Consider the following 23,598-nt stretch of genomic DNA (forward strand, 5'->3'; position numbering starts at 1 on the left):
GTAGTAAATTAGTACCGATAAAAAGCGTAGAAGATAAGGAAGGAATGAGAGAGAGAGAGGGAAGGAATGCAAAGAGAGAAAGAGAAAGGAAGGCAAAGAAAAAGGGAGAGAAAGTTGGAAGTGAAAAAAAAAATCATGGTATATAAAGACCGATGAAAACATAAGCAGGAAATGAAGGAGGAAGGTAAAGAAGGAAGGAGGGAGATTAGGAGGAAAAAAGAATGCAGAGAGAGAGGGAGGAAGGAAGGCAAAGAAAAAGGGAGAAAGTTGCAAGAGAAAAAAAATCGTTGAAAATAAAGACCGATGAAAACGAAAGCAGGAAAAGAAGGAGGGAGGGAGATGAGAAGGAAGGATTGCAAAGAAAGAGAGAGAAAGAGAGAGAGAGAGGAAGCAAGGCAAAGAAAAGGGAGAAAGTTGCAAGAGAAAAAAAAATCGTTGAAAATAAAGACCGATGAAAACGAAAGCAGGAAATGAAGGAAGAAGGTAAAGAAGGAAGGAGGGAGATTAAGAGGAAGGAATGCAAAGAAAGAGGGAGGTAGGATTTCTTTACTCACCTTTACTTTTATTGCTATTACTTCCATAAAAAAAAAATCAAAATAAAGCGAGGAAGGTAAAGACGTAAGGAAGGAAGGAGGGAGATTAAGAGGAATGAATGCAAAGAAAGAGGGAGGCAGGATTTCTTTACTCGCCTTCACCTTTCTTCATGTTCCTTCCATAAAAAAAGAAACACGTATAAAAACAACTCGATACCTCATGCTCGAACAGACTCCACGACCCAGGCAACCAAAGCCGGCGGAATTAAGCAACAACAGAAAATAGAAGAAACTTATTCGGTATTCTAAGACGCCTTCGACCCTCACATCAACTATTTTCAAAGGCCAAAAGGGAGGTCAATCGGGTTTTTATGAGTCTTGTACAGGTTCACCGTACAGAAGAAGGGCCAAACTTCCAAAGGGGCCATAAAACTACCTCTGGAAATGCACACAACGCCTTTGAAAACCTTGTCAATTGTGTGTGCTTGAGCGCCGAAATGTTTGAAAATATAACACTTTGAGGCGGGAAGGAGATCAGTCGGGTTCTAATGAGTGTTTTGTATAGGTTCACTACCAAAGGGATCATAACACTACCTCTGGAAATGCCCACAACGCCAACGAAAGCCCTGTCAAATACATGCTTGGGCGCCGAAAAGGGGGAGGTACCAGTCTTGTGTCACCCTCTCAGGCGGTCGATAGCATTAGTAGTACCGACAAGGCCAAGTTCAAGTATGTATGGCAAGTGAGGAAAAGGGGACGGTAATGGAAGGGAGGGGGCGCACACTACCAGACGGTCGGACGGGCGGAATGATTAGATAAAAAAAGACGAAGAGTGAGTGTTATTGCCGATAATAGGGGAGAGAGAGACGGGCGATTCAGTTGAAGGGGTGACGGAACAAATAGTGTATGGTAGTTGTAGGTAATGGGATCTCTAATAACGAAAGGCAATTCACTACAAACGGCCAGATGGAAGGAATAACAGGGTAGAGAAGGACGAAGAGTGAGAGCTATTGACGGTATAAGAGAGACGGGTGACTCAGTTGAAGGGACAACAGAACAAAGTGTGAAGGTAGTTTTAGGTAAAGAGACGGGGAACACTCACCACCAGACAGAAGTACAGACCAAGGAAGGAGAACAGTGGGAGCCATTGACGGTAGGGAAGGGCGGGACAGGTGGACGAAAGGAAGGACAGGTAACATACATTTGATTTCTTACAAGTTCACCTGTGCATGATGAGTGTATGTGAAGAGAGGACGATAACTCACAACCAGACAGAATGACGGAAAAAAGAGGAAGTGGAGTAGAGAGGGAGGGAGAGCTCACTACCAGACAGAGGAAGAGACAGAAAGAGACAGAAAATGAGACAAAGAGGGCGATAACTCACTACCAGACAGCATGACGGAAAAGAGAGGAAGTGGAGGAGAGGGAGAAGAGGAGGGAGGGAGGGAGGAACATGTGTATATAGTAGAAGGGCTGGAGTAAAGGAAGAAGGAGAGAAAACACATAATACCTCATCACAAAGGAATATTTCATGAGGTAAAGGAATAAATGAAACAAACAGGAGTGTGTGTGTGTTTGTGTGTGTGTGTGTCTATCGCCTTTCCACCTTATTCAATGTTGATGGGGGAATTACCTTCAACGGTGTCTCTCCTCCTTCCCCCTTCTCCTCCTCCTCCTCCCTATTCCCCACATTTCTACGAGAGACTGTACCTGACACCACCTCCACCACTTGTTGCTATCATGCGCCTCCTCTACCACCTCACCACAACCACCTCCACCACCACCTTTTTTTTTTTTTCCTTCACTCCTTCTTCTCCTCTGATCCCTCCTTCCCTCCTAACTTATTCTTTTCTCTGTGCTTTCCTTCTCCCTGTCCTTTCTTCTTTCCTTCTCCTCAAATCCCTCTTTTCTCCATTCCTTCTTACCTTCCTTCCTTCCTTCTTTTCCCCTCAAATACGTCCTCCCGTCATTCTTTCCTTTCCTTTCTCCTCAAATCTCTCCTTCTCCCCTTCTTTACCCTTCCTTCGACCTTCCTTACCTCAGCGTTCGGGACTTACCTGCTAACGTGCTCACCTGTCATTAGGAGGAGCACCTGACATATTCACTTAATTAACTTTCTTATGGTTGACAGACGTATTTTTCCTGTTTTCTCGTATTCACTCCACGCGTCGCTATATTTCGTTAAGTGCCAGTATGTGTTTCTCGCGTGCGTGTGTCAAGGGATTATTTCGCTGTGTACTTACTTATGTGTGTTTCTTTTTCGTATTTATTGCTCGTGTCTGCGTTTCAAGGTCGTTCGTGGGTGTATGTGTCGCTGCGTGTGTGTGTGTGTGTGTGTGGAGGGGAGGGGGTGTTGTGTGTATGTGCGTGTACATGTGCGTGTGCGTGTCGCCTTGTATGTTTTTTATGTATGTACGACTTGCTTCATTTTCTCGGCCAAGTTTGTTTGTGTGTTTGTTTTTTACGAGGTGTTTTCTTTATTTTCCTTACGACCCACACTCTGCCACACACACACACAAACAAACACACTAACACACACTCAGTTAGTTAATTCGAGTATTGACAAAGACGGTACAAGAACTTCACATCATAAGAACTAAAAAAATAAAATAAAACCTAACAAACACATACACATTAACACACAGAGGACCAGCATTCATCAGCAAGGCAAAACAGAGAAGGTGATAAAAACACGATAGGGAGAGAGGGAGAGGGAGGAGTCGAGGGGTACGGGGCTGTCATCAAGGGGAAGGGCACTCTTATGGTACTCACAGCCCTGCCGATGCAACATACCTCATCATTATTCATTCCCCTTCCCCTTCAGTCTCCCAGTTCCTCCTCCTCCTCTTACCTTGCCCTCCCTCTCTCTAGGCATTCCTTTCTAATCGTCTTCCTCCTTTTTATTATTTTCCTGCCTCGCATTATACTTGGTTTTGTTTTTATCCACGACGAATTCCTCCTCCCTTCTTTCCTTGTAATTTTCTCCCCTGTTTTCTTTGTTTTTGTTCGTGTTTTTTTTTCCGACCTCTCTGTCTCTCCCCTGATTTCTCCTTCCCTTCCTGCTTAATTCCTCTCACTTTGCTTTTCTTTTTTCTTTCCCTTCTTTCCTTCCTTCCTTCCTTCTTTACCTTTCGTCCTTCCTTCCTTCCTTTCCTCTCTCCCCTAATTTATCCTTCCCTCCTTACTTACTCATTTAATCCCTTTTTCTTTGCCTTCCTTCCTTCCTTCCTTTCTTCTATTCTTTCTTCCTTCCTTCTTGCTTCCTTCCCTTCCTCCCTCTCTCCCCTAATTCCTCCTTCCCTCCTAACTTAAATTCAATCCCTTTTTCTTTGTCTTCCTTCCTTCCTTTCTTCTATTCTTCCTTCCTTCTTGCTTCCTTCCCTTCCTCCCTTTCTCCCCTAATTCCTCCTTCCCTCCAAACTTAAATTCAATCCCTTTTTCTTTGCCTTCCTTCCCTCTTTCCTTATTTTCTTCCTTCCTTCCTTCTTCTCTTCCCTCTTTAACCTCTCTCTTGAAATCTCTTCCATCCTTCCATTCCTTCTCCTTCCACCACCCCCTTCCTTTCCCATATAACAAACTCTTCACTCCCCTTTACTAATGGCTCTGTGTCTCTCTCTTCCGCAGGGGCAATGGCAACCCGATGTACGACAGGCGCGTGGTGCGGGGCTCGAACTACGCCAAGAGACTGGGAGGCGAGGTAAGCGATCTCGGTACCACTTGGTCTGGCCGGCGTCACGATTACCTGTTGATCGTGACACCGCGAAGTTGGGTTTTGTGTTTTTATTTTGTTTTGTTTTTTGCCTTAGTTTTTCTTTTGTTTTACTGTGGATATTTTTTTTTTTTGTATGTATATGTGTCGTGGTTTTTATAATGAAAACATGGCTCAGATTCTTCGTTATTTTGATACTTTTGTTATATCCATTAAATGCCAGTTTTGTTTAGCTTTTTTACTACTAGAACATATTTTTCATTGTTTAAAAGATGACAAAACCAAAATTTGCTTGTAGGCGTAGTTTCTCATGATTTTAAGAGCTTTCTGAAGGAACATAGCAAAAAAACATCTTTCCTTTTCCGCTTTTATAGTATTATAGATTTTTTTTGTTAATAGTTAGTTTATAAAAAGGAAATAAAAACCTTAAATCTGCTTGTAGTTTCCCATGATCTTAGAGCTCTCTGAAGGGACATAGAACCAAACAATACACTTTCCTTTTACTCTTCATCAATACGAAACATTAATTTAAAACTCCCACAAAATCTCAATGCATGACTTAGAGACTTACTGCTTAAATTAACCTTATTGAGAGGCGATATAGTAGTTAAATACACTTACTTTCTTACTTATTTACTTACTTTACCCTCAATTTCGTCAGTTATCCAAAGCTAGGACGATACATTGGTCACTAATCATGAACTGAGCTTTAGTGAACGCATGCTTGCTATAGTGTAGAAAAAGAGACGTGGAGTGGGAGAGTTTAGTCAACATGGTCACCAGCGCCATGTTGTTACCGAAAACCCGCGCGAAATTCGAATTGATGCTGATTGTTGTGTTTTTCGATGCTTTACGTAGGAATCGTCAGGATCTCGAAGAAGTACTTAGACAGAGAGAAATAAAGAGACAAGTAAGGATGAAGGGAGGTGGTGAAGGAGAGAAAGGATAAGAGAGGTAGACAGAAAGAGAAAGAACAGAGAGGTAAGGAGGAGGGAATGGGAAAGGCAGAGAAAGGGAAAGAAAGAGAAACAAAAATACATAGATAGAGAGAGAGAGGAGTGGCCCGCGGGAAGGATTAAAGCACTACTGTACGTACTTAGGAATACGTTCAGTTCAGTTCAGGGAAGGAGGAGGGAGAGAGAAAGGGAAAGAGATAGACACTACTCTCATGATCAATTTGAATTTCGCGCGACTCTTCTGGTACAAACATGGCGCCTGTGATGAAGCTGCCCAAGCTTTCCTATTATACGGCTCTAATGTAGATCAGTGACACAGTGTAGTGTGGTGGTGGCCTATAGAACACGAGCTGCTGGCATGGCATAAACCTTCCCTCCCTCTCCTCCATTGGTAGCGAGTCAGTGCTCCCTCTCCCTCTCTCTCTGCCTCTCTCACTGACTCGGCTCTCCACACCTAAACCCTTGCCAGTGCGAACACCAGGGATTGATAATGTGACTCAGGCTGCCGTGACGATGCTCTGAACTGTTTTGTAATGCTCACCTTCACCCCTTCCCCCTTCTTACCTCTCTTTTCCTCTTCATTCTATCTATCTTTCCCTTTCTTTTCCTCTCCTTCTCCCTCCCTCCTTACCTCTCTCTTTCCTCTCCCGTTCCTTTCTTTTTTCCTCTATTCCCTCTTTCCTCTCTCCTCTTTATCTTTCTACCTCTACCCTCTCCCTTTCTCCTTCACTCACTTCCTCCTTACTTCTCTTTGCTCTCTCTAACTTTCTCTATCTCTATCTCTTTCTTTCTTTCCTTTTCTTTCTCTCACAGGAAATGCCCAAATGGAACCCTTACTTCACCAACGCTCGCTCTCTTGAAAACATTAACAAGGTGAGTGAGTTCTGCCCAGACACACGCAGGTAAGGCATTCTGATATACGTAAGATTACAAAGAGAGAAAACGAAGCACTGTCGGTAACAAGTAAACCCTCATTTAATATTTTCTCTGTCCATCTGTTTTTTGAGTGTCCAGTGTTTTTTTCATAGACTAAAGTAACTGTGGTGATCCTGGTATATGTAGATATGTATGTACTATTTGGAGTTTGTGTGTTGTCTAGTTAGGTAATAAGGTCTTGTTGCGTGTGAGTGTGTGTGTGCGAGGGAGAGTTTGCGTGTGATTAGGAGCATGCAACCCTTGTTAATAGCGTGAATTTAATCTTGTGGTATGCTAGTATTGTGTATTGTAACTGTACATAACTTGCTGGCTTACTTTTGCCCATTACTCGCTTACTTTTGCCTTGTCGCCTTACACTTCTACGATTAGTCTGCTGTAAAAGAACATAGAGAGACTAATGCTTCATTCTTGCAATATTTTATTTTTTCTATGTTGTAACTTTTTACAACAAATAATTTTATTGTTGATTCAGTGTTATTTACATGCAAAGTTTTATGCATCAGGATGATTTGGATTGAGATGAATTTGCTTTAGGAGAAGGCAAGTGAGGAAACTTTGATAACAAATTTTATGATTGGTCTAGATCTAAGAGTGGCAGCGTTCCTAATAAGACAGAGGCAGGCCTCGTAATATTGCAGATATTAGAAAACTATTACATTATTACGCCGATGCACGAGTCGCACTGTTTGCCGACGTCATGTTCTTAGTTTTCCAATACGTAGAATACCACGAAACCTACTTTACCTAACCAGACTTTACCTTACATTTTTTTTACGTTTTCGCCTATGGTGCCGGTAGGCTTTCTTGGTGGGGTCTGGTGGTCAGCCAAAGTCCGTTATGGCGCAGGCGACCTTTTATAGTGGCGCCATCCTGCTTGTCTCAAGTTGAGTCCCGGAGCTCATCTTTGATACTCTTTAAGAGAGACTCTGGAGTCCGGGTTGATAGGTGATCTTCAGGACAGCATGTGGGTATTCTTAGGCCACACGGTGGTAACTGAAAAATTGCCAGCATGCTTGTAGCGGCGGGTGGAACGCGAAACCTACATTCTCCTGGACGCCGCTCCAGCACGCTGCAGGACCACTCAGCCGCCTCCTCCTCTTACCTTACCTAACCTTACTCTATCTTACCTGTTTTCTCAGCAACATTGCCATTCTTGGGTCTAGATAAGTTTTTACATCAGTGGAAACAGCTGAAGGGCATAAAAATCAGAAAAAAACTAAAGCCCACCAAAGGCTGCTCCAGGAAAAAGAGTAAAGAATGAGTGCACGAATAATGTACATACTCCCCATCTCCCTCCTTTCCATCCCTCACCGTGTCCTCTCCACCCACAGGGGGAGCCAGAGGCCTACAACCAGCGCCGCCAAGAGTTCCGCGAGAAGCTGGAGGCGCGGGCGAGGCTACGAAGGGAGAGCCATGGCATGTCCTCCCTGTACCCTTCCCACACCTCCCACGCCCGCCACCGCGCGCACTCTCACACCCACGCGCAGACGGAGAACTACTACGAGCCTGTGAGTGTTGCGAGCGTTAGTAATAGAGTCTTTTGTGTTAGTAGTCAAAAGAATGAGTTACGTGTAGGAGAAAGTAGATGATCGTGAAGTAGTCAGACTGAAAACTACTATTACGAGCCTGTGAGTGTTGGCAGAAAGCGTTAGTAAGGAAGTTTCTTTGTGTTAGTAGTACGATTATTGAGTGCTTGAAGAAGAGTTGGTCATTGTCAAATAGTAAGACTGAAAACTACTACGAGAATAAGACATTTGTGTTGCCTAGTTGCGTTAGTATTGAAGCCTCGTGTGTTAGAAGTGAAAAAAAAAAGATATACTTGAAGGAGAAAGTAGCTGATAGTGAAGTGATTTTATCTGCATTACTTACTCTAGTTGGAAAATAGATGTCGAGAAAATATAAGTAGCTTAGCAGGCATGTTATTTTGTACCACTTGTGTTTACAGTAAAAAAGATGAGTAACTAGTATTCTGGGGCTGCATGAATGTGAGGAAGGAAAATAGAAGTGTAATTCAAGTGGGCTCAAATATATTACTTGTGTTAGCAGCATAATGAACGACAAATTGCTTTCTTCTGCTGTTATAAATAAGGTAGGGAAAATGCAGGTTACGCAGTTTCATCTTAACTATTGATGTTTAATAGAGCGAATTGGCACTTATTTACCTTTGCATGAGAGAGAAAGTAACACATAATACCTTAATTAACTTTACCTGTATGTCTAACCTCTCCCTCCCTCCTCCCCCCCTTCATCCCCGCTCCTCTCCCAGCTTGAGCGTCCCCCCGAGGCCGAGGTGGGGATCCAGACGGAGGGGTGGGGGGAGGATGGCGCGTCTCCCCCGGTGGTGTTCCAGTCCCCCCCCGGCGTGGACGTCAGCACCCAGGTATACGAAGACGAGGTTAGTTGGCACGCTCACGGCTCATGCGTCACCCCCCTCCCCTCCCATCATCATCCCCTCCCCCCACCAGCATCCACGCATCTCATCTCCAAAGTTTTCTCTTATTGTTGTTGTTGTTGTTGTTGTTGTTGTTGTGGTTATTATTATCACTATTATTATTATTATTATTACCATTATTCAGACAGTATTATTATTATTACCTATTAATATTATCATTATTGCTATTATTATTATTATTACCATTCTTAATACTACTACTACTATTGCTACTACTAATAATAATAATACTTCTACTACTACTACTTCTACTACTACTACTAATAATAATACTTCTACTACTACTACTTCTACTACTACTAATAATAATAATACTTCTACTACTACTACTACTACTAATGATAATAATAATAATAATACTGCTGCTGTATTACCCTCAGGATAGTTATAATTCAATGTTTCCTATAGTCACAAAATTTTAGGCAGCTGCATCGAAACGTTTTTCTTTTTTCCTATTTTACATCCTAGTATTTTTAATGTCCTCGTAAGTTCCTTTTATCATTGCACCATTTTTGAAACCTTCAGCTCTTACTCTTTTTTGTGGCATACTGCACCGCACTTACTTTTTTTCCCTCTACCGCAGCGTCACATTTTTTTTTTCTATTTCTCAGTCTTTCAACACTTGTTTTCGTCCTTCGTCTACGTGCACGAAAAGTACCTCAACTATGCCTATAATTATTCTAGCTGTCTACTCACGCACGACCTCACACTCACGTACTCTTTCCGTTTACTTTTTCTCTCTCCCTCTCCCGCTCTCTCTTTCTCTCTTCCTCTCTCACCTTCAACTGGAATGACGGATTGATCACACACACACGCAAGCATTTCAATATAGCTTACACCACCATCCCTCATTCCATTCCTGCCTGACGTATTGCCCCTCTCATTCCCCTTCCCCTTCCCTCCGTTTCCTTTCTCATTCCCACTCATAGTAACCCTTCACTCCTTCCTCCTTCCCTCTCATTCTTTTCTCATCTCATCCGTATTACCCTTTCACTTATTCTTCCTTTCCCTCTCATTCTTTTTTTCATTCCACTAGCTTTACCCCTGCATTCATTCCTCTTCTTCCCTCTCTTTCCTCTCTTTTCTCTCTTATCCTATACTCATTACCCTTCCACTCATCCATTCCCCCTTCCCTCGCATTCTTTTATCTCTTATTTTCTCTTATTTTCCCTACTTTTTATCTTTTATCTTTCTCTTTCTTTATTATTTCTTCTCTCTTATCTTTTTCCCCTCTTTTTTCTGTTCTCTTTCTCTTTCTTTATATCTATCATCTCCTTTTCTCTTTTCCCCTCCTTTTTATAATTTTTCTCTTTTCCTCTTATTTATCTCTCCCCTTCACTCATTCCCCTTTCCCTCCCTTCTCATTCCCCTGTCTCCCTCTAACAAAGCTCCTCACATTCCCCTTCCCTCACCCCCTCCTCGTCATTCCTTTCACCCCCTGACACACACACGCCAAGGACACGTACCACACCGCCCACTGCCTCTTACATACACTGCCTGCCTCTCCGCCCTTACATTCCACGCTCAGTCAAGCTCATTACACATGTTACGAGGAATTTTGGAGGTTAATAATTCCGTTGTAAGTTTTGTGTGTGTGTAAGGGAGTAGATTGGAGTGGGTGTTGGAGTTCATATGTATGCTATTTTTTTTGTTTTTTTACGTTATTTCTGCTATGGTTGTTTGCTGTCTTTTTCTTTTTTCCTTTCTCCTTCATTTTTCTTTTTTCTCCTTTTTCTCTTTTTTGTCTTTTCCTCCGTTCTCGCTCTTCTCTCTCTCTCTCTCTCTCTCTCTCTCTCTCTCTCTCTCTATCTCTCTCTCTCTCTCTCTCTCTCTCTCTCTCTCTCTCTCTCTCTCTCTCTCTCTCTCTCTCTCTCTCTCTCTCTCTCTTCTCTCTCTCTCTCTCATCTTTCTTTTCTAACTTTCTTTTTCTAACTTCAAAAGAACAAGAAGAACCATTTACTTTGAAAGCCCACAACGACATATTTTCTGCATTCTAAAATTGAAAAAAAAAAAAAAAAAAAAAAACTTAGACCCTCGATAGTGTCAGATCACGTGAGTCCTTTTTTTTTTTCTCTCTCTCTCTCTCTCTCTCTCTCTCTCTCTCTCTCTCTCTCTCTCTCTCTCTCTCTCTCTCTCTCTCTCTCTCTCTCTCTCTCTCTCTCTCTCTCTCTCTCTCTCTCTCTCTCTCTCTCTCTCTCTCTCTCTCTCTCTCTCTCTCTCTCTCTCTCTCTCTCTCTCTCTCTCTCTCTCTCTCTCTCTCTCTCTCTCTCTCTCTCTCTCTCTCTCTCTCTCTCTCTCTCTCTCTCTCTCTCTCTCTCTCTCTCTCTCTCTCTCTCTCTCTCTCTCTCTCTCTCTCTCTCTCTCTCTCTCTCTCTCTCTCTCTCTCTCTCTCTCTCTCTCTCTCTCTCTCTCTCTCTCTATCTCTCTCTCTCTCTCTCTCTCTCTCTCTCTCTCTCTCTCTCTCTCTCTCTCTCTCTCTCTCTCTCTCTCTCTCTCTCTCTCTCTCTCTCTCTCTCGTTTCGTCACTCAATCACGCGCATGTTGATAGTCCTCTAAACATTAACTCCTGCATGTAATTATAAAGCATGATCATGAATGTGTAACTACGTCCTTGTGTTCTCTCTTGCATACATTCTTCCATACATTCTTCCATACATACCTTAATACATTCATACAGTCCTTGACCCACTTACGCATACAGATATACACACACTCATTTATACACGCCTTTTGCTCATTTATTCTTTATTCATCCACTTCGTCAACTCTAACTTATTCATCTACTTTACTCCTTCATCAACTCCAACTCCTCAGTCATCTACTCTACTTCTATCTACTTTGTTTACTCATTATTCGTTTTCATCCTTTAATTTCATCCTCGGTTCATCTTCATTTCTTCCCACACTCCTTGAAACAAACAAACTCGTCAAACTCATCGACTTACTTCTTCATCTAGTCTAACTCTTCAATTATCTACTCTACTTCCTCTATCTACTTTGCTTATCTACTCTTCATTTATTTTCATCATTTCATCTTTTAATTTCATCCTCGTTTCATCTTCATTTCATCCCACACTCCTTGAAACAAACAAACTCGATCTCAAGAGTCTCCCTTTGTTATTATTATTGGAGAAGAAACAGGTAAAGAGGGGGAGATGCGGACACTATAAGTCCCCTGTATAGCAATCCCCAAACATCTGAGACGCCGAGAAAGAGAAAGTGAGAGTGAAAACGATGAGAGAGGGAGAAAGAGGACGAGAGAACATAGAAAATTATAGAACGGGAGGGACAGAAGGGTAGAATTCCCCCCTTTACCTGTCTCGTCTCAAATAATAATAATAAAGGGAAGGGTCTTGAGATCGAGTTTGTTTGTTTCAAGTAGTGTGAGATAAAACGAAGATGGAGTGAAGATTAAAAGATGAAAGGATGAAAAAATGAAAAGTCGAAAACAAAGAATAGATAGAAGGAAAAGAGTTGATCACTGAAGAGTTAGTCCAGATGAAGAAGTAGGAAGATGAGTAAGGTAGAGTAGATTAATAATGAGTATATATGGATGAGTAGAGTAGATGAATGAGAGGAGTGTATAAATGAGTGTGTGTATGTCTGTATGTGTATCAAGAAGTAAAATTATAAAGGAATACGTGCACAGGAGAGAAATAGGAGTAGTAGGTCGCTGCCATAAATTCAACGTATCATTATATCGCCACGCCAGATGTTCCTCCTCCACTTCTTCGCTATAATGGATCTACGCTAGCGAAAACACAGCCTTTCCTAATAATTAATAAGCCCTCGCCGTGCCACTTATGACATGGACGTAAGTGATGTTAAATAGATATGTATACGTAAGTCTATATAATGACCTTAACCCTTCCTCCTCCTCCTCCTCCTTCTCCTCCTCCTCCTCCTTCTCCTCCTCCTCCTTTTAAAGAGGGATTGAAAAGAAATGAGACCTTTCGTCCATGGAATCTTCTATTTTGTGTGTGTTTTCGGTATAGAAGCAGCGGATTGCGAGGCTCACTTCTCACCTTGTTTAGCCCTTGGTCTGTACTTGTTACCGTAAAAAAAAAAAAAGAATGCCTAAAAAAACTCGTATTAGACCTGATCAAGTATTCAAACCAGTGTCTAAGGTATACCGGCACTTTCCCTTTCCCTGTCCCGCTGTCTACCTGTCCGTCTGTCTGTGTGTCTGCCTGTCCCCGCACGATGGACTGACAAGCACGGACCTCCCTCTCCACACATCACACCTGGCGTCCATTTCCCTTAATTACACCCCACCTTGAGGCCTCCCAGGTGTGTCATCCTCTAATTACCAGGCAATAAAGGCGAGGCTCCCCAACAAACTGCCGTGACTTCGGATCTTACCTGTCACGTAGCTCTCTCTTGGCCCGAGTATCGAGCGAGGGTTGCCGGTAAGGGGAGGTGTGCTACCGGGGATATGCATGGCGGTGGTGGTGGAGGTGGTGGAGGCGTGTAATAGGGCTGTACAGAGGAGGACGGATAATGGGAGTGTTGGTAAATCACTTCTTGCAGACACGAGAGTCGAGGCGTTGCTGCAGGACGGAAGGAAGGAAGGAATGGAGGGAAGGAGGGGTGGTCTAGTCTGGCCTTGGTGACGCTGGGGAAGAATGAGTCAGGGTATTGTTAATCTATGCAGCGCCTCGTCTGTTTGTGGGTTTAAACCAATTTCGATGCGAGTTGTTACGAGGAAGAGAGGGCTTCGGCGAACTGAGCCTTTGTGACGTGGAGAGTTAGCGCTAATCGATGACTGGAAGCAGATTTCAGACCATAGTGACGTTATATCTATAGAAAACTGAGGCATTACTTAGCAAATAGTTTTCTTTAGTGATGGGTCAGGAAAAAAGTAACACGTGTTTTGTGACGAGTAAAAAGTTAGTGCTAATCGATGACTGGAATAAGGATTTAGAGGTTTTAGACCATAGTGACGTTATATCTATACGAAACTGAGGCATTACTTAGCAAACAGTTTTCTTTAGTGATGAATCAGGAAAAAAAATTAGCACGTGCTTTGTGACGAGTAAAAAGTTAGTGCTAATCGATGACTGGAATAAGGATTTAGACCACAGTGACGTTATATCTATAGAAAACTGAGGCATTACTTAGCAAATAGTTTTCTTTAGTGATGGGTCAGGAAAAAAGTAGCACGTGTTTTGTGTCAAGTAAAAAGTTAGCGCTAATCGATGACTGGAATTAGCGGAACTTAAGAAGAAAAAAACTACCTGACTCTTGATTAAAAAAAAGTGGTAATCGATGACTGGAAGCAAGATTCAGACCACAGTGATGTTCTATTAATACAAAACTGTGGAATTGCTTGGCTTATAAAACTCAATTCAGCGTCGGATGGATCTTGGGAGAACAATATAACACGTGACATGTAGTTTTATGATGGCCCTCTAATAACTGGTGATTTACTTACCATATAGAACTTTTAGCTTTGGACCATATATAACTTTTATCTTTGGACGAATCTTTGGGAATAAACAGGCCGTGAATGATGTATAAGAGTCAGTGATGATCTAGTTGACAAGGTAAAGGAGTTGAAGGAATTACTTACACCACGAATTTGATTAAGCTAAAACGTATATTCAAAAACTCACTGACACCTCGAATTTCATTAAGATAAGTATATTCACCATGCCTCAGGTGGGACATTAAAACGTAAAGGACACTAAGGAACAGGATAGGTGTAATAGCAGGAATGGTGTGGAGTTCTTGTGCAGTTTAGCACGCCGAGGAAATGTATTACTGGAATTGGATACGAGGAAACTAACTTAGTCGATACCAGTGACTTCCTTGCGTTTATTATTCTGTTGTTGTTCTATTTGTTTTTTGTATACTGCATGATCGAATGGATTTACTTTTCTTTCCTTTTCTTTTTTCTTTTTTCTTTTTAATAAACTCACATTTTGTTCATAGTTTTCTTCTTTCCTAACGACTGTGCAAAGTGTGCTTATCAAGAAATTCGGACCACTTATATTTATTTGTTTATTTATTTATTTATTTGTTTATTTATTATTGATTCATATTATTGATGAAAATAAAATAGTCAGCGAGATTATACTAATGCACGCACTCACACAAACACCCATTCCCCGATCTCCACCCCATTTTATACCCCTCATTTAAACATTTCTCGATACCTGTTTTATTACTCCTCTAAGTTTTTTCTTTATCAAGTTAAGTTAAGAGATAACGAGCTTGCGATATCTAACTGCACCCACCTACACCTGTAACCTGTAAGAAACCTAATTAACCTGTAAGAAAGACAATTAACCTGTAAAAGAACTAATTAACCTAAGATATCCCCGTGCTAAGGATCGTGCTGGGTCAGACTGCACATATTTAAGGGGAGGATGAGCTTGTACCTACTTCAGTGTGTCCTCGACAGCTTTACGATGAAGAGTCGGGCGCGATGGCGGTAGCGGCCCTGGTGGCGAGAACCCTGCGAGAGGCGGCCGTCGAGGTGCTGATGGAGGAAAAGGAGGAGGAGGAGCGGCTGAAGAAGATGAAAGACGAGCTACTGGGCAAGGTAAGTGAGGGAGAGAGTGAGTGTGAGTGTGAGGGAGGGAGGTAGGGAAGGAGGGATGTGAGAGTGACTGAGTGTGAAAAAGTGTGAGTAAGAATAGTGAGAAAGTGAGAAAAAGTGGGAATTAGTGTGAAAAAATGGGAATTAGTGTGAAAAAGTGGGAATTAGTGTGAAAAAATGGGAATTAGTGAGAAAAAGTGAGAAAAAGTGAGTAAATATGTGTGAGAGAGAGAGAGAGAGAGAGAGAGAGAGAGAGAGAGAGAGAGAGAGAGAGAGAGAGGATAGTATACCTTACATATACGTTTGTCTCGTCCTTGAACTCGCCAGAACATTGATTGACACCATCCCTCTGATTCCAGCGTCGACATCCTGGGCGTGGAGGTGGACTCCCAGCTGCGGTTTGACCGTCAAAGCCTCCCAGAAGGTGAACCTCCTGCGCCGCATGAAGAACCTCCTCGATACTGAGGCCTGAACACCTCTATAAGGCACAAGTCCGTCCAGTGATGGAGTATGCACCGCTCACCTGGATGGAGCGCTGCCACCTCAACGCTAGACAAGGTGCAGAGGAGGGCCGAACGCCTCATCAACGGCACCCAGCACCACCGACCGAGCCAGTGGGAGACACAGCGACAACAACAACAACACCCACACGAAGGAAGGGCAAGACCAGCCACGAACCAGCTGAAGTGCTGAACAAAGAGAGAGAGAGAGAGAGAGAGAGAGAGAGAGAGAGAGAGAGAGAGAGAATCGACAACCCAGGCAAACGAGAGACACAGACAGAGACAGAAAGAAAATTAACATGGACAGAAAGAAAGACAAAACAGAGATTAACAGATAGACAGAAAAGAAAGAGACAGAGAGACAGAAGAGGAGAGAGAAACAGTGTACAGCTCAACCAAAACAAACACACACAAACACAAACAAAGAAACGCATAGACGGAAAGACTAAACAAACCAGATCAACACAGACAGACAGACAGATAGAGAGACAGAAAGAGAGAAAGCAAGGGAGAGAGAACAAGTTTACATCCCAGCCAAACAAACACACACACACAAACAAAATCAAAGACAAAAACACACCAACACCCCTACATCAGAAACCAATACAAAAGAAGACCAAATGAAAGGATCACGTGCGTACTCTCTGCCCCTCCTACAGTATCGAGCCATTCTCCGTCTCTCAATGCGTCCTGAGATATATATAAGTTGTGGAAGGTTATTATTGATCTTCGGGAGGTTGAGGCCGCGGTGAGGAAGAGGCGACAGTGAGGAGAAGAAGGAGGAGGAGGAAGAAGATGAAGATGAAGGGTGAATAGAAGAAGGTGAAGGACAGGCGATGAGAATGAGGTAAGGTTGAGAAGAAGGAAGAGGGGAAGGAGTCGGAGGGCGAGGGTGAAGAGAAGAAGAAGAAAGGGGAGAAGAAGGAGGATATACGATGAGGAAGAAAAGAGACAAGGGTGAAGAGGAGGAGGAGGAGGTGAAGATAAGAAAGAAGAAGAGGAAGAGGAGGAGGAGGAGGAGGTGAAGATAAGAAGGAAGAAGAGGAGGAGGAAGAGAAGGTGGATGTACTTTCTAGGCCAAGAGAACATACACAGACGGAGATGGACGAATTTTATGAGCATTAAATACTAATCTGGAAAACGTGTTAATTATTGAGGGTGGGAAAAGACAGATGGATATAAGGTTTGAAAATTTAACGATATTATGCAACAGAGAAAGAGAGAAATAGATAGTCAGACCACACAGACAGACAGGCAGAGACAGCGATAGAAAGACGAACAGTGACAGACAGAGACAAACAGAGGGACACATAAAAAGACAGACAGCCAGAATGAGGAACAGATAGACAAACAGATAGGGAGAGAAGATGCTGTGGTCACGTGATACTCTTCTTGAATCACGCGGCATTTCCAGTTCCAGAAATGAATACGATAGCCTTAGGTTTTTTTTTTTTTTTCCTCTCTTTCTCTGAATCGTGGGCGTGTCTGTGTATTCTGAGAAGCTCACGACGCATCTCCAAATGTAGGTCAGACAGCATTATATTTTCAAGCGGCAGCCGGATGCCCTTTCGTCTCCGTATTTGCTTCTCAGTCATTCATGCATCCCTGAACTTTACCTCCCTCCTTCCTCCTCCTCTTCCTCTGTGTCTCTCTCTTCTTCCTCCTTCCTTCCTTTCATCCTAAATCGAGTTCTCGGTCTGTTCTGTTACGTAACCTTTCCACGTACTCCATTTATTTCGTGTGTGTGTGTGTGTGTGTGTGTGTGTGTGTGTGTGTGTGTGTGTCCTCTATAACAATAACAACACACTACATAATATAGCGTAACGTACCGAAATTATCCCCACTTCTGTTTTTTTCGTAAGTTCGGATAACGATATTTGGCGCTATCGAACACAGGCAATCCACTTCGATGACTCACAGGACAAGAAGGGGAATGATTGCTCTCTCTGGGGCATAACGTGAGGCTTTCTATGAATGTACAACGTGGATTCTTCATTAGGTCTGTCCACGCGATGTTCCTCTGCACGAACCCTTGATCTTAGGCACTTCTTTCTTGTCCTCTATTTCACTCGTATTACCAAACGTTTGTGGCTTATATTAAGAACGTGTTTTAAGGCCTTAGAGGAGCAACGTCGGGTCATTAGGTCTGTTCAGGCGATGCTCCTCTTCAGTCTGCACAAATTATGAGATAAAGCACTTCTTTCTTGTCCTCAGTCTCCTACTCGTATTACGAAACGTTTGTGGCTTATGTTTCGAACGTTTTTAGGTATTAGAGGAGCTACGTCGGATCATTAGGTCTGTTCAGGCAATGCTTCTCTTCAGTCTACACAAACCATGATATATAGCACTTCTTTCTCATCCTCAATCTCACATTCGTATTATCAAACGTTTGTGGCTTATGTTACGAACGTTTTTAAGGCCTTAGAGGAGCTACGTCGGGTCATTAGGTCTGTTCAGGCGATGCTCCTCTTCAGTCTACACAAACCATGATATAAGGCATTTCTTTCTTGTCCTCAATCTCACACTCGTATTATCAAACGTTTGTGGCTTTTGTTACGAACGTTTTTCAATGCCAGAGAGGAGTTACGTTGGGTCGTCATGAGTTTTTCCGTTCACGGCGTAGAAGCCTTCCAGAACTATACCGCCAGGCTCAGGAAACCACCAGTGTAAACCCCGACAACTTCTGCGAAAGAGTCTTGAAATAGATTGACTGGGGCTTGGAAGAATGTAACGAGATGGACCTTAGTGCCGTATTCTTATTCCTATTTTCTTATTATTAATCTAAGAGACGAAACAGGTAGAGAGGCCGAAGAGCAGCCCCCCAAACACCTGAGACGCCGAGAAAGAGAAAATGAAAGTGAAATCGATGAGAGAGAAGGAGCAAGAGGGCGAGTGGACTAGAGTGAAGCAAAACTAAAAAAATAAATAGCGCAGGACCTGGTTTGTCACCCACCCAGATGTTTCTCGACCCTTTCCTTACCCAAGCACACGCACATCTGCCAAGGCTTTCGTGGGAGCTGTGATGGGCATTGCCGTGGGTAGTTCTATGATCCTGGTGGTGGTTTGAGAAAGCTGTAAACTGAACGTAACCGAAACTCGTAAGAACTCGAGTCGTCTGCTTTTCGGCCTCTGGAACATGCATACCTCCTGTCGGCGACCCTTTGCTTCCCTTTGCCCTCCCTTTACTCTTCCTTTAAACTCCCCTACATAACTCAACCAGACCCTTCCTTAATCATGCATACCAACTGTCGGCGCCCGTTTCCTTCCCTCTGCCCTTCCTTTACCCTCCCTCCCTTCCTACATAATCCAACAAGACCCTTCCTTAATTAAACGTGCATTCCATCTGTTGGAGCCCCTTTGCTTCTTTCTGCTCTCCTTTTACGCTCCCTTAATTCTCCCTTTACGCTCCCTTAATTCTCCCTTTACGCGACTTCTACCCTCCCTTATCGCGAGAGGCGGAAGCGTTGGAGAATACCGATTTTAGAGAGAGATAGAGATTTGTAAGAGTTCACCTTCTCCCTTCTTCCTTCTCTGCATTCAAAACATAAGTCTCCCTCGTCAGTCTCGTCTCTCCATACTTCAGCAACTGACTGGAGCTTCAAGGAAAATGTTTTATCGTGTCTTCTGAGTTCATTGTTCAAGTATTCAAGGCGATCGTAATGCATTCTCTCAGGTGACTTGTGAGTTGTGACAGGACATTTCTCTCTCTCTCTCTCTCCCTCTCTCCCTCCCTTCCCTCCCATTTTACAACATACCAGAAACGTCCTCCTCCTCCTCCTCCTCCTCCTCCTCCTCCTCTTGCCTCTCATGTTTTCAATGATTCACCTCCTTGCATTTTATTTTGTTTCTTTTTTAGTTCTTTTTTTATCTTAAGTTTTTTTTTATTTTTTTTTTATTAATTTAAAGTTTTATGGAGTTTCTTTTAATTTGTTGAGTTCTAGTTATTTTCTTACTCTGTTTTTCCTTTTAAGGTTTTAATTTTTGCTTAATTTCAAGTTTTATCAAGTTTGTTTTACTTTACTGAGCATTCGATTTTTTTTGCCCTTTTTTTGTTTTTGTTTTTTTCTTTCGATCTTTTTACTCATTCACCTTATAATCCTCACTTTTATGTTGAGTATTTCATTTTATTTCCGTTTCCATTGTTTTGTATTGTTCTGTCCAGCTATTTTTTGCTTTCTTCCTTTTTTACTCCGTTTCTAGCCTTTTTCTTTAGAGGGGGATCGAAATGCTTTATCCTCGGCGCCATGATCCTGTATTCAATCAATCAAGTAGGTTTGAGTTTTTTACTAATTATGTTTTCCACTATTTTTGCTATTTTTGCTATTTTTAGATCCATTTGTATTTTTTTTTCAGAGGTGTTCGACTCCTTTATCTTCGAATTATGGCGCCATGATCCTATATTCAATCAATCAAGTACCTTCGGGCTTTTCACTTTTGTTTTCTACTATTTTTGCTATCTTTCTTTTTTTTATTCCGTTGTATTGCTTTTATTTTAGAGGGTGTTCGATTCCTTTATCTTCGAGTTCCGGCGTCATGATCCTATATTCAATTCACCAATCAGTCACCTTCGGGGTTTTCATTCACTCATGCTTTCTTCTATTATTCTGTTTGTATTGCTATTTTTAGAGGGTGTTCGATTCCTTTATTTTCAAGTTCCGGCGTCATGATCCTGTATTCAATTCACCAATCAATCACCTTCGGGCTTTTCACTCACTCATGATTTCTTCTACTATTATTGCTATCTCTCTTTATTCTGTTTGTATTGATTTTTTTTTTTTTAGAGGGTGTTCGATTCCTTTATCTTCGAGTTCCGGCGCCATGATCCTATATTCAATTCATCAATCAATCTCCTTCGGGCTTTTCATTCACTCATGCTTTCTTCTACTATTATAGCTATCTTTCTTTTTATTCTGTTTGTATTGCTTTTTTTTTAGAGGGTGTTCGATTCCTTCATCTTCGAGTTCCGGTACCATGATCCTATATTCATTTCATCAATCAATCACCTTCGGGCTTTTCATTCACTCATTCTGTTTTCCTCACTCCGTCCCGTCATGCCATATCGACCAGCCATCAACCACAACAACCCAAATCTAGATGCCCTACATAACCCAACCTGACCCTTCTTTAAACATGCATGCCTTTTGCTGGCGCCCCTTTGCTTCTCTGGGCCCTTCCTTTAAACTCCCTTCTTACGTAACCCAACCTGACCCTTCTTTAAACATTCATGCCTTCCGTCAGTGCCCTTTTGCTTCTCTGGACCCTTCCTTTACCCTCCCTTCAAACTCCCTTCCTACGTAACCTAACCTGACCCTTCTTGAAACATACATTCCGTCCTTCAGCGCCCCTTTTCCTCCCTTAATCCTCCCTTTATCCTCCCTTTTATTTTAACTCTACCTTTACACTCCCTTAACCTTTCTCTTTCGCTCTTTATCCTCGCTATACGCTCCCTTCATCCTCCCTTAATCCTCCCTTTATTCTCCCTTTTATCTAACTCTACCTTTACACTCCCTTTACTTTTCTCTTATGCTCCCTTTATCCTCGCTATAAGCTCCCTTTATCCTCGCTATACGCTCCCTTTATCCTCCCTTAATTCTCCCTTTTATCTGAACTCTACTTTTACACTCCCTTAACCTTTCTTTTACGCTCCCTTTATCCTCCCTTTACCCTCTGCTTACCCTACACTTTAAACGCTTCCTCTTACCTATCAGTCCCTCCCTTTACCTTACTCGTCTACCGTTTACCTGCTTCCTCTCACCCACTCCCTTCTTCCCTCCCTTTCCTACGCTTTCCCTTCTCCCACTTACCTATTCTCTCCCTTTGCCTCCTCTTACCCATTCAATCCCTCCATTTCCTCCCCTACATATTACCTTCCTCCATTCTACCCTCCTTCCCTACACTTCACCTCCTTCCTCTCACCCACTTCCTCTCTTTACCCTACTCTTCTTAAAGGAAAATCGACCCTGTGTGTTAAAATAGCTCTCCAGTCTGCCCCGGAACCCGACAACACTCAATAATTCCTAAGGGACGTCTTGCTAGGCTATACTAAGGCTTGGTTACGGATTTACGATAACTCTCCTCTCGTGTCCTTTGATGTTGTTCGTCCCAGTTTCCGAAAGACTGCGCTTTGCTGTGTACAGGAACCCTATCATTGTCCGACAGAAGGAGGTTATGGTGTGCATGGTGATAGTTGTCGTGGTGTTGGTTATGGAAGGTGGGAGAGTTAGACGTGTTGTTTAGATGGGTATGCTCGGTTATATTCCGCCTAGGTTTCAAAAGAATGCACTTCGATATGTACGAGAGGCTTATGCATTGCCTGTGAGAGAGAAAGAAAGATGTTATGCCTTGGTGGTGGTATTGGTGGCAGTAGGTCTGAAGTTGAAGGAGGAGGAGGAGGAATAAGAAAGAGAAAGAAGAGTAGAAGGAAGCTGAGGAGAAGGAGGCAGAGAAGAAGAAGGAAGAGAAAGGAATGCAAGGAGGAAAAGGAAAATACGAAGGAGAAGCAAGATAAAGAGAAGTAGAAGGAAAATGAAGAAGAGAAAGAAGAGAAGGGAGAGAAGAAAGGTAACGAGGAGAAAGAAGATACAGAGAAGGGAAAGAAGAAGTTGAAGAAAGAGAAGTAGAAGGAAAAGAAGGATTAGAAAGAGACGTTTAATCGAAGCACGGGCGTCACTGATCAACCAATGAGGAAGTCCATCATAGTCTGGCACTAATGGGCGTCCACTCTCATGATTACACCGCCGTGACGTGACGCTGAGACTGCCACCACCACCACCTCCACCAATGCTATTAGTCTTCGGGAGAAAGTGCGCGGCGTCGTTGCTTCTCTCCCTCGCTTAACAAGTCTATCGGTGCGTCTGGTGGCAATGATATGGGTCGCATTCTTTAACATATCAGTGCTCAAGCTTCCTTCTCCTTATCTTCTTTCCCCTCGTTATCTTTCTCCTCATCTTCTTTCTGTTCTTCATTATCCTTCTCCTCATCTTCTTTCTGTTCTTCATTATCCTTCTCCTTTTTCACTTCTCTTTTCTGCTTCTCTTTATCTTCATTCTCCTTTTATGATCCTGGTGGCAGTTTGACCCTTCTTCTGTACCGTGGACCTTAGGAATCACTCATTAGAACACGATTTCTCTAATTCTTGGCCTTTGGAAATAGATGATGTGAGGGTCGAAAGCGTCTGAGCATACCAACTTAAGTGCCGGCTTCAAGTGAGAGAGAAAGCGGTCAGTAGGCGTCGTTTCCAAGCGTGTCATGTGTCCAGCGGCAGAGCGGAGCGCGGCAGCATGTAGAGTAGTGCGTAAAACCCCAAGTTCGATCTGGTTTAGGCTGACTCACCCACCGCCGCCTGCCCCCCCGCACATGACGCTGGGGCCCGACGGTGACTTATTGTGGTCGACGCGCGCTCACTAACTCACTTATTTCTCTTCCTCTTCTACATCTCTCTCTCTCTCTCTCTCTCTTTTTTTTTTTTTTTTTTTTTTTTTTACTACTACTACTACTACTACTACTACTACTACTACTACTACTACTACTTGTTTTCTTGTTCTTGTTCTTTTTCCCTCTTCTTCTTCTTCTTCTTCTTCTTCTTCTTCCTCTTCGTCCTCATTCTCATTCTCCTCCTCTCTATTAAGGTGTATGAATGGCCTCGTTTTATATCATTCTAAACCTTAATTAAATGCAGTTGTTATTGACCTTCTTTTAATGTTGGTGCGTTGTAGTTTTATTCATATTCTCCTTACTCTTATTATTTTACTTCAATTGCCTTTTTCGTCGTCTTTTTATTCTCTTTACTGTTATTGTTATTACTTATGGTGCCATTTTCCTGTTCTTATTCTTATTATTAGTATTATTATTGCTTCTTTTGCTCCTCCTCCTCTTCCTCTTCTTCCTGATACTACTACTACTACTACTACGACTACTACAAGGCACACACTCTCTTTCACTAACCCTCCTACTAGTATAACACTGTCCC

At 42.6% G+C, this 23,598-nt stretch overlaps 1 protein-coding gene across 4 annotated transcripts in view; it reads left to right on the forward strand.

Annotated features, from left to right (window-relative positions):
* Positions 1 to 23,598, forward strand: part of LOC126997542 (bromodomain-containing protein 4-like) — a 64,623-nt gene that overhangs the window by 18,106 nt on the left and 22,919 nt on the right. For 3 of the 4 annotated variants that reach the window (XM_050858700.1, XM_050858697.1, XM_050858699.1), the window contains exons 2-6: positions 4,158 to 4,230; positions 6,012 to 6,071; positions 7,466 to 7,642; positions 8,401 to 8,529; positions 14,992 to 15,132. In XM_050858700.1, the coding sequence (XP_050714657.1) occupies positions 4,158 to 4,230; positions 6,012 to 6,071; positions 7,466 to 7,642; positions 8,401 to 8,529; positions 14,992 to 15,132 (580 nt within the window). The remainder of the gene's footprint in view (positions 1 to 4,157; positions 4,231 to 6,011; positions 6,072 to 7,465; positions 7,643 to 8,400; positions 8,530 to 14,991; positions 15,133 to 23,598) is intronic. The other variant, XM_050858698.1, reaches the window with a different exon arrangement.

The sequence above is a fragment of the Eriocheir sinensis genome, chromosome 12, assembly GCF_024679095.1.
Source record: "Eriocheir sinensis breed Jianghai 21 chromosome 12, ASM2467909v1, whole genome shotgun sequence".
NCBI lineage: Eukaryota > Metazoa > Arthropoda > Malacostraca > Decapoda > Varunidae > Eriocheir > Eriocheir sinensis.